Here is a 12,123-nt window from a genome sequence, read left to right as displayed (position 1 = left end):
GAACAGCACAGACATTCAGAATTGTACAGCCTGTTCAGAGCAATAATTGTGGCTTGCAAGAGTAACCTTCATTATTTATAATTATTTTTTTCCAATTATGGAAAAATTGTTTGGCCATCAAACATCTGCTGCTTTCAAGAGCCTTTAAATGACACTTTAAATGCCGCACCTGCATGATGTGCATATAATTACTCTTACAGTGCATTTGCTCTCATTTCTTTATATTTTGCTAGTAGAGTGGAGAATAGGTGCAGAAGTTTATCAAACCATTAAACAAAACATATATGAAAATACAGTATATAAGGTAAAAAAGAGAATTTGTACAACTTGAAAGTCAACATTTGGTATGACCACCTTTATTCTTTAACTGACCCTGAGTTCTCTTTGGCAGTTTTCTTGTTATTTTTTTAAGTAGTCTTCAGGAATATTTTTGCAGGCTTCTTGAAGGACATTCAAAGCTCTTCTTTGGATATTGTTTGCTCTTTGTTCTGTTCTCTGTTGAGATGATCCCATGCTCCTTCAATAATGCAGAGGTCCTGGCTCTGGGGAGGCCAATCCATGCACTGGCAGTCTGTTTTGTTCTCATTGTCATAGCAAACAATTAGGCCACTGCCAGTCAAATGCTATCTAGATGGTATTGATAGCCTGACGACACTTTTCTATGATTTTTTTCTTTTATTTTGGGCCTGCCATTGCACTGCATGGTGAGATATGCCAAGATTATAATAAGCTATTCAGCTAATAGCTCTTTGGGAATCACCTTGCTTATGTAAAAATATTATTTTATGTCTTTTAAACACTCTTTACTTTGACTTTTCTTATAGATTCAATAAAGAAAAGTGAACAAATTAAGGGTTTTTGGACAGGCTGCCTTGAGTCAGTAACCTTTTTATACTTTAATGATTAACAGGTTAGTATTAAGTGGCTTAACAAACAAACAAAAAGAAACTTTAGGAAAATGGTCAGGTAGATTGACTGGACTTAAAATGAGTGAAAAGGCAGCCAGTGTCTGGCTCCTTAGAAGAAAAATATGAAGAAACGAGGGGTGGCTCAAGACTTTTGCACAATATTATAAAAGTACCGCAACTAGTGAGGCAAAGATTTGCTAATGCCTGGCTTTTCTACACATCCAGGTAATAATAATATAGGTTGGACTATTTAAGCTGCTTTAACCTGACCAGAGTTGCAAGCCACTTTACAACCCACCTCCAACTTAATTCATGTGTCAGTGCCATATGTGTTGTGAGTACCAGCTCTGTTCTCACGTATTCACGTGTCCAAGAACAAAATCATTAAGCCAGATATTTACTGGAAATAAAGTTCATTGTTAAATACTTGAATCTGTTGCCTTTTCACCATATTCTTCACCATATTCTTTGTGTCTTACAAACACAGTGTGAACGCAAACTTCAAAATGTTTCCAGATGTGAGTCAAAATACAGGCGGCCTGGTCAAAAGTCATGTTTGTGCCTGCTAAACGCCCTTATCAATCACTTTCAGGAACACGGGTCATCTCAGCCTGTAGGAACAACCAAGCAGTACAATGGCTACAATCAATGTGTCACTCAAATTGATGACTTGTCACAACAGGAAAACACCGTGGAAATGTTACTAATAACCACTACCAACAGCTTGCTTCCTTCCAGTAAGCCATTTAAGTGAAGCGGCACACACAAAACCAGATCTATAATAACTAGTTTCAAGCTGATTCAATTAATTGCCTTTCAAGCTGATTCAAACAGTTAATAAAAGCCTAAATATCTTTGGATGGATGTCAAATTCCTGAAATGTTAAGTAACAAAAGCATGTCACCCATCTCTCACCATCTCTTTGAAGGCGTTCTCTATGGCTCCAATCACCAGGCTCTCGTGCTGGATCTTCTTCTCAGTAAAAAAGCGTGGTGGAGGCGGGGTGCTACAAGGGGAGCCTGGTGCACCTGTGGCCCCGCGCAGGGAAGCAGCCCGGGTCAGGGCACGGTGAGGAGTGTTTCCCTGGAGGTAGGGATTACAGTCTGGCTCCTCGCCCAGCACGGTGGGGGGTGGAGATGCCAAGTTGCGCAAAATCTCTATGACGGCCTGAAGCTGGCAGGCGATGTGGTGCTGTAGCAAGCGGGAGGCGACAACTGCCGCACCTGAACCTGCGTGACCGTCGAACAAAGCCCAGTAGTGAAACACGAGTCCTTCGCTTTCCTGCAGGCGAATGGTGAGAACGCACAGAACAAAGGGCAGTTAACGGCTGAATCAAACATAATCCCATTAAAAAACAGAGTCATAAAGGAATTATACTGTTGCTGCATTTTAATCAGGATTAATTGATAGCTTCCTTTGTTCGACAACACATTAACAGTGCTTTACATCTGCAGGAAAATCCCAGAGAGATCTCCAACATAGACACGCAGATCCAGACAATAAAAAAGGGATTTTTAAATTTTTCCAAAATTCCCCTCGGTCACATCATTTAATCTATAAACAGATACTTTTTAAAAAACAATCTCACATTTGAGGAGAGGACCAAAAAAAAACCAAAAACATGTTGCTGAATGACTAATGCTGATAAGAGGTCATGTAGTATGAGTCATCATTGAAAGAAACAAGAACATCATGACTCATTGTGTCCAGTAACACAAGTGTTCCAGAGGTCAAAGTTCCCTATCAGCTGTCTGTGGGAACAACCTTGTCACATCTGCGTCAGAGCAAAGTCACCTTGGCATTACGCATTCTTCAGAATGCTTTGCAGAATTCTTGAGTTTGGAGGTAAAGCTGTGTGTTTGACAGTTTAGCCATTCGTAACACAGCAGCACAACACACAAAACTTAACACAATATCCCTCTGGGGATATTTTTCGCAATTTAGACAAATGAGTAAACCGGGCTCAGATGGAGCCACACCCTGAGTTCTGAAGAAACATTAACTTCTTGACGCTATGTCCTTGGACTGAACAGAAAACAAAAAGTATTGGCAAAGAAATGACCCTCGATATGAAGCTTTGGGGAGTTTATGATAAAGTTACCATGTGTTTCAGCCTCTCACAGTTTTGTGGAGGTGGCACTGACTGAACAATTTAAGTAAACATAAACAATTGCCTTTATAGTTTGATATTTTCTGAAACGTCATCACATATGCTGGAATTTACTATCTGCGAATACCAACAACCCAATTTCATCTTCTCTTAGTAAATATGATTAAGACATTCCAAAACTCTGGACACATTTCTGTGTGGAAAACTGGTTTTGGAATGGATAAAAAAGGCTTGTAACATCTTCTGGAATGGATTTCCCAAAGCTCAGACCTCAGCCCTCCTGAAAATGCTTAAAAGCTGGGTCTGTGGCAGGAAACCAATCATTATGAACCCTACCAAGAAGGGTGGTCAAATATTCAGCCTTATCCAGAAGGGTGGCTGTTTGACCACCCTTCTTGTGTGGTCAAATGTTTATGCCAAAAAATTGTTGATGGCTACGGAAAGCATCTGGTCGAGGTACAGCTCGCTTAGGGCCGTTTAACAAAATATTACTGTACTGGGGTGTACGTGTAATTTTGACGCATGTATGTTCTCTAATCCCTGTGTGGGGATACAAATCAAATTCAAACTTGTCCACCCAACTCTTGTTCTTTTAAGTCGTTAAAGATATATGCCATACAATCATGTCACCCTAGAAAAAAAAACAGTTCAAAGCAATCATTAAAAGCCCCAAATTACCATGATATCCATGCCCATGATGAGTGCATGTGAACTTTTGGCCACAACTATCTCTAAACAGGAACTCCCCCTTAGACATATTGCAGTCCTGTAAAAATTGCTGTGTTGTAACTAAACATTTCTGTTTGGAAACTGAGAGGAGGAGGTGAATCATCTGGCTTCCACCTGATTACAAGAATGAAGTCATAACTGTTAAGGCCAAATCAGTGTCAAACAATATATCCAGTTTTTAGAGCAACTAAAACCTGTATATATTTCCCTGCAGTAATCCAGTACACTCCAACAGCGGTCCCCAGATGTTTACTGAATAAAAGCTGAAGGAATGCATCACAGTGATAAAGATCTTTCAGTTTCAGTTTTTTCCCCCATGCACCATTTTCAATTCAATTTAACCAATTATCAATTTTGATTTCTGATTTGATTTAGATTTTAAACAAAATCAATTGGGGCTGTCGAAGCTGCTGCTAACAATTTCCTGAACTCTTCGATAAGAACGTTCGACACTCACACCACTCCTTTGTGTTTTTCATGTAATTTCATCACAACAGATTTACTGCACATGTTGGATCCAAACACACCAAATAATCCATTAAACAGCTCTAAGGACCATAAATATGGGGACAACAAACCCTCGCCTGTAAACAATTTAATCCCAACTAGAAGCTGCACAGAAATCCTCTTGCTGTGCATTTAGTACAAAAAAAAGAAACATTTTTTAAGACCAACTTTATTCTGCACTCTAGTTGTTTACAAGTAAGGTCACTGCAACCTATGTATGCCTGTTAGCAAAATCTGTCAACATTTACGGTACAGGCTGTATTTGTGTGTTTGCATGCCATTACCTCTCCTAGTGTGCTGTGCTCCATACGGAGCCCTAGGCCCTCTCCGTTGGGCAAGGAATTGCGTCTCTTGGCGGTGGGGGTCTTGGTGGGTGTGGAGGGAGGGCAGTAGCTCATTGGCCTCCTTCTTGCTACTACCACCTCACAGCAGGCCTGGTCCTCATTCAGCGCACTCTTACCAGCATTAATAACCCTGAAAGATGGGGCATGATGTACAAGTTTAGTCATATTATAGGCACTCACCCATTTTCTTGTCTATAGCCTTTACCAAAGAATGATTGAAAATCATATTTGTCAACATTCAGCCAGTATCATTTTTTTGCAGTTAAAGTCTTTGCTTCAAACATCAGATGCAACGCTTGCTGTGATTTCCCAGCTGTTTTCTGGAACGAGCAGTTGAACGAAAGCTGAAATCAGAAGCTTTTTTTGTTGGATGAAATGGCGCCGGGGTCTTTCATAGTTATTAAGGCTCACTGCAGGATTGCAACAATTAGTCAGACCCACTGCCTGCGGTTTCTATCTACAGACCCAGTGAAACAGCATGCGTTGTACGTTTCATGTCCCTGATGAAGATCAAACAGGAACGCTTATTTGTGGTACTGCTCTGCTGGGAGTGTCCTGATGCAGATACAATCGCCTCTGGGTGAATATGAAGACTCTATTTGTGCTCAGTTGTACAAAGGGTACATGGCCAACGCTTTGTGCATGTACGCAGTCCTATTGAGCATCATTTGTGCTTGTGTGCTTTTAAAAAACAAAAAACCCCAAAAAACAGGCAGACCACAGAGAGAGTTTGCAGAAAAGTGTAGCCCACTAACAATTTAAAAACAGCATTGTTTTTAAGGCAAACCACACTCTTAATCTAACTGTTTTTAAAGTTCAAAAGAAAAACTTTTGTCTTCAGAGTCTGCACGATAACCATATTTTTATCTACAGCCCAGACTGGAGAATAACAATTTTTCTACATATCTTGGGAAATTTTGACCAGAAATCACTGTGCTCATATGTAGTTTTGGTTAGTTTGTTTTTCCCCAGCTGTGGTTTAGTGGTGCAGCGCTTAGCATTGTCACCTCACTGCAAGAAGGTTCCTAGTCTGAACCTCTTTTCAGGCTTTCTGTGTGGATTTTGCATGTTCTACCTGTGCGGCTTTCCTCTGAGTACTCTGGCCTCTGTAACACAATCCAAAAATGTATTTTACATTAACAGCTGACGCTAAACTGGAAGGTAGCTAAACTGTATAAAGTATAGCACAGTGTTACAATTTATGTGGCAATATTGTATCGATACAGGGACAGTAAATATCGAGATTTTGTTTAATAAATGTAAATACTCCGGGGATATTATGAAGAAGAGGGCTCATCTCATGCACCACCAAACCACTAAAACCACCATACACTTAGCCTGACTAAGCTAGCTCTTAATTCAGTGCAAGCTAATGGTTTAGTCACACGTGTAAAAATAGGACAGCAACCTCCTTTCATCTTACTTTGCAAATAATTGCTGCCTGATTTAAAAATGCAGACAGAGTCAACAATTTCATGACTTTCATTTTACAGCTTATGGTACTGTCTAGAGACAAATGAGATAATTCAGGATACATTTTAGCTTGTGCCTTCGTTGCCACTAATAAGCCACTACTTTATGGGCATGCAGCCAATTAGGGTTGCAAGTGGGGTCTACACTTAAACAGTTTCTTTAAACCTTTCGTTTCACAAAACCAAGTTGTCGATGGCCAGAATACCAAACTAATGACTTGACAACAAAAGTCCGCAAAGCAAAGTTTGTTTCACGGTGGCTATATGAGTTTTTTAAATATATAATCTATATCTTTACTCATTAAAATATACTCACGGAGTGTTTTGTCCATAAGAGTCTTCAAAAGGTAGCTAAAGCACATTTTAAATATTTACACATTTGAACCTGTGACAATGGATTCTTTCAGTCTGCTGGAACGATACAGAGTAGTATCATGTTTTGAGTTGACATAATGAATTTGTTTAAACAGTCTCCTATTAATGCCCGACATTCAGGCGACAGTCGACTCTTCTCCACATGCTACACGCCATAACTAAGCAGTAAAATCACCAACACTGTAAGAGTGAACCTTTTCTGCTTAAACTAAATGCTTCTTAATTTGAAGCACTCGTTTTCACTTGCTGTCTCAAAGGTCACTACACCAGCTGGATAACTGCTAACTCTAGATAATGTAATTGGGTCACAAATAAATGGTGAAAAAAAGTTAGACTGGCAAGTCTGGCCAACATCCCTGGAGGCTGTAGTTGTTGTGTGTGTGTGTCTGAGTAGAAAAATTGGCATGTCTATTTATAGACATTATTGTCAGTTGCTTTCTGTGAGGCAGCAGCCTTGTCTGGTCCTCGGTCTCAAATGTTCATTAGCTTTAGTTAAAAGAGCCACGATGTGAGCATTTCAACATGGATGTTGGAGCTATTTGTTCTTTATTTTTATTATTTTGAAATTAGTTAAAGTTTGTTGTTAGTTTACTTATATTTTGGGGTTTATTTACAAGTTTATTTGTCGGTTAATATTTTGTTTCAGTGTTTTGTTTGTTTGTTGTTACTTTGTTAAATTAGTCAGTAAGAGCTGTAGGGCCATTTTGTTTCTATAAATAAAGAGACTGGTATAGGACCAGCATGCATTGGGGTGGGCCTATGGTTTTTTTTACCAGAGCAGGAGAAGCAGCAGGAAGGATGTTGTTATTGCTTGCCAAACTGGATAAATAAACCATAAAAAACTCAACTTTCAAGTTTGGACAGTGGACTTCTTTTGCCTGTGTACGAAATATTACCTCAGTGCAGCAGTGGCTTGTGGACTTTAAATTGTGGGACGTTTGGTTGGTCAAAAGAAAAGGAATTGCCACTACAATGGATATGTATGTGTATGCATAGTGCAATATAACTGATGATATAACTGAAATTGTTAAAATACATAATGCAATAATAGCAAAAGTCTGTATAGTGTAAGAATATACATACACAGTATATGAACATTCTGAGGTTGGAAAAAAATTCTTTATGCCAATTTCTAGTCATGCGCTGTTAACGTTTGAGCTGTGCAAGACCCCAGTGGTCAAAATCAAAGTTGTTGTTTTTCCTTTAATTGCTTATCAATCAATTTGGTCCTAATGATCTCACATCAGTGTCCTATGACCCCAGTCAAAGGCATCCAATTTCATCTCTGCAGCTTTAATAGATGGAATGATGAATTCAGTTACTGCAGGGGTGGGCAACTCCAGGCCTCGAGGGCCAGTGTCCTGCAGGTTTTAGATATTACCCTGGGTCAACACAACTGAATCACATGATTAATTTGTTACCAGGCCTCTGGAGAACTTCAGGACATGTTGAGGAGGTCATTTAACCATTTGAATCAGCTGTGTTGGATCAAGGAAAAATCTAAAACCTGCAGGACACTGGCCCTCGAGGTGCCTGTCTAACACTCAACTGGAAGATTATCCACTTGAAAACATGTTACCTTTGCTCCTGAATCCCAGACAGGAAGGTAACAAGTGTTTGCTATAATTTGTTCCTGGTTCCTGTACAACTGCAGTGAGAGCTTGGTTCACACTGCCAGGAATAAGTCACCCTTGTTTCGATAGGTGTTGGTTTCCGACAGGGGTGAATGCGCTTGCTCCACTTTCCAAGGAAGCGGACAATGGATCGGCACACTGACAGAAAAAATCGGTGCGGCCGTGGTAGTGATGCATTCGCTGTATGTGTCCATTGTGGTGAAGAGAACCGAGCATGAAAGTCAATCTGTTGATTTACCGGTCCTAGTTCCTACCCTCCCTTATGGTCATGAGTTTTGTGTGGGGACTGAAAGTGAAAGACCATGAATGCCAGCGACAGAATTGAGTTTTCTCTGAAGGGTGTCAATGCCCAACCTTAGAAACAGCCCCAGAAGGTGGTCATTCAGAAGCTGAGCCACAGAAGGAGGGACTCAGAGCACAGCCGCTAGTCGGTAAGCGATAAGTGTGCAAGATATGCCCTCCTAGGTGACCTGTTTTGGGCATTTAATGGAAGCCAACAGGTCAGATAAAGGGCACTGAAGGGATTAAGTCATTGACTCTTTAAGTTATTTTGTAGTTCCTGTTCATTATGTACATAGAATACAAATGTTTACTTGTAATTGGTGAAAACTAAGTATTTTTACAAAATATGCAAATTAATTCTAACTTTGCAAAAATATGAATAAGAATCTATTTTTCCCCTTTTGATGACATTACAAAACTCACAATGCTCCAAGTATAATACAAGGTTTTCTATTATTGCTTTGTTATTATATTTGGTTTCTATAGTAACTCATTCTTGGTATCCATGTATTACATACATGTATGTTAAATCTGTTGGTAGGATGAGGGTTAAAACCACAACACAAAATTATTTGGCTAACATTTCTGTAGGCGTCTAAGATGATCCATGGATTACCAGTAGGTTGTGGACTGTTGATTTGCTGGTGCCTGTTACATTTATTCCATCATTCACCTTCCTGCCACAAAGGATTCTTGTGGTACTGAGAGAACTCCCGACTAAGGATGACAATGCCTAGGCTATAATGTGTCACTCACCACGAAAGCTATCATGACCACCGGGTGGTCGTCAATGGCGATTACGTTTCTCTGCATTTCAACTTTAGCACCGCACCCACAGCAATAAGTGCCCTCTGAGTTACTGTGGTCATAAAACACTCTGAGGCATCGTCCACATTTGAGTTTGTCAACAGAAGAAGTCCAGGAAGCGTTTCTCTGCTTCATCCAATCTGCCTGCAGAAAACACGGTAATCGTCCACATTAACAGTGCATTTAATTTAATGATCCCACTGTGTTACACGAAACACACAGCCCTCATTGTGTGCATGTGACCGGGAGTACTCTCACAACTTGTTTCTGTCCTCATTTCAGCCATTTTACAGGAAGAATGATTTCATTTCCCTGCCAATCAAATTTTTGTTTCATTCTGAAGAAATAGCTTTCCTCCCATTAGGAACAAAACCTAATTTTCCTCTCCATTGTCAGACATCTAATGCGCTTTTTGTTTCTCCATCATCAGCAACAGATTTTAGAGCAGACATACCCCCCCACCCAAAAAACTGGAATAATTATCTGGTGAAACACAATGGTTTAATACTGTGCCTCTAATCAGAACAGGAAAGAAACAATAATGGCACAATAATGAGGAGTTCAACAGTAAAACAGTCTTTTAAAAAAAGTCTAGATTTAACGCTTCATGAAGATTTTTGGTTGGGACTGTGCCATCTGAATATAGGAGATAAGAAAATTTAACAAAACAAATTCTGAATGGATGGGTTTGGATTTCGTCTTCAGCAGTAGGCACTTATTGTATCCATTTTTTGTGGTAATACTGGGAAATTTACAGAAGTCTTAGCAATTTATAACTCGGTGTGCCGCTGATATCTGGTTGTAGCTTTTACTGAAATAACCATGTTTTCTCCCCTGACATTACTACATGATCTTTTTGCTGGCAGCAAAGCTCATGTAGTACTAAAAGCCTGGGACTCCCAGGCTCTCAGACTGAATCTCTGATTAAGAAACCTGGATACCGGCGACCTGTCCAGGCAGTACCCTGCCTCTCACCCAATGACAGGTTAAAAAAACCCCAGCACCCCCACATGACCCTGAGTTGGTAAATGGATGGAGAGCTGGATACATTACCTCTCCTCCACTCAGACTTGCTGCCAGTCTTTCCCAGTGGTGACTCACAATGCCGGAGTTAAAAACACACCAAGTGGCCTTGACCAAAAGCCATTTCTGCTTAAACCACCATTAAAAATGACACATTAGTGAAACTACATAGCGGCATGACATGCTGGAAACAAAGTTTTATCCTTCGAATTAAGAGACTTGTCCCAACTTTACTATCCTCATAAACTTGTTTATTGGATGATAAAAAAAAAAAGTTTAGGTCCCTGAAGCCTCTCATTTCCCCTTTAGTAGCAGCTGTAAAGTGGTTAATTTTTTTAGTACATCTCACACACTGAATTTAATGAGTTTAGAGTTATGGATGACATGGAAAATACTGTCTTGATAACATTCAGTGACGTTCTACAGGACTGTGGAAAAGTCTTGGGCTACTCCTCATTGATGTTTTGATTTTGCTTCCGGGGAGGCAGACTTTTATACTTTAAAAAAAAAGTTTTTTATTGTAATGGTCTTCAGAAGAAGCTGCAAGTGTAAAAACACTACACACAGCAGATGAACTTTATCTGAAAGTCACGTATTTAAGAAATAGGATCCAGAAAATACTTGATATAGGACCTGAGAGATACAACTTTAGTCAGTTCATTGACTGTTCACTGAAGCCTCAACAGAAATGGAAGGATGGAAATCAACAACAATGGATCTGATGGGTTGGTAAATCCAATTTCTGATTGTCTCATTGACAACAGCTTCATTTTCCAACATGGCAATGATCCCAAACACACTACCAATGTAGTAAAAGCATTCCTGAATAGAAAAATACACAATGGAACACTATCCGTCATGAATTGGCCTCCTCAGAGCCAGGACCTCAACCTTTTTGAAGAAGTTTGGAATCATCTTGACAGAGAACAGAAAAAAAGTCAGTCAACACCAAAAGAAGAGCTCTGAATGTCCTTCAAGAAGCCTGCAAAAATATTCCTGAAGACTAATTAAAGAAATTACAAGAAAACTTGTCCATGAGAGTTCAAGTTGTGTTGAAGAATAAAGGTGGTCATAACAAATATTGACTTTCAAGCTCACAAGAATAATACAAATGTTTTTTAACCATCTATACTTATATATATCAATATATTTTAGTATTTCAATCAATCATTGCACCTATTCTCCATTTTTATAGCAAAATATAAAGAAATTAAGGGTGGGTTAAGACTTTTGCACAGTGCTAAAAGACATCAAGAAGTCAGTTAATTCAGTTTCTTTGGCAGGTACATTTAGTTTGGTTCCAACAGCTAAAATTTACATCCCAGTTAAAAATTGGTGAATTGCGGATAGACCTTAGTAAACTAGCTAGCAAAACAGCAATAGAATTAGCTGATAACTGCCCAGCTCTACGTTCTCTAAAAACAACAATAGCAAGCAACAGCTAAAATGCTCGACTCATGGCATCGGAAATCTACTGCTGCCTTTTGGCAATTCTCCCATTTTAGTGGGCCTGTTTAACACTAATTAGCATGTATCTGTTTCCATGTGCATTACAGACTCTGTGGTTGCAGCTGCTAACAAAGCCTGCCAGGATTAGCGTCAGCACATCTATATATGGTCACTACATATGGTCACTCCTGGCTCCTAACGACAACCACAGCCAAAGTGCCTAAACTTCAAAATGCAATTCCACATACGCAACAAAATGGGCGATGTGACTGTGTGTTATATATAAAGTGTGGGAATGACAATTAAACCTGCACCAATTCCTACATATGCTCTCTTGCGTATTAGCTAAAACTCAGTCCTTGAAGCTGTTTATAGACCAGCCGTGTGATTTGTCTTTTTGTAGGCTTCATGCACACCGCTTCAACACACATATATTTAAAGCCTGGTTAAAAGAACTCCTAAGCCGGGTGTGGAAAATCATTA

At 39.6% G+C, this 12,123-nt stretch overlaps 1 protein-coding gene across 1 annotated transcript in view; it reads right to left on the bottom strand.

The window, feature by feature from the left end:
• Positions 1 to 12,123, bottom strand: part of LOC100702449 (protein phosphatase 1H) — a 35,907-nt gene that overhangs the window by 19,817 nt on the left and 3,967 nt on the right. Inside the window, exons 2-3 of the mRNA XM_003445067.5 lie at positions 4,539 to 4,728; positions 1,824 to 2,189 (exon numbers count right to left, since the gene is read on the bottom strand). Of these exons, the coding sequence (XP_003445115.1) occupies positions 1,824 to 2,189; positions 4,539 to 4,728 (556 nt within the window). The remainder of the gene's footprint in view (positions 1 to 1,823; positions 2,190 to 4,538; positions 4,729 to 12,123) is intronic.

Source organism: Oreochromis niloticus, linkage group LG17, assembly GCF_001858045.2.
Source record: "Oreochromis niloticus isolate F11D_XX linkage group LG17, O_niloticus_UMD_NMBU, whole genome shotgun sequence".
Lineage (NCBI taxonomy): Eukaryota > Metazoa > Chordata > Actinopteri > Cichliformes > Cichlidae > Oreochromis > Oreochromis niloticus.
The sequence above is the reverse complement of the archived record's forward strand: the minus strand, read 5'-3'. Positions and strand labels throughout refer to the sequence as shown.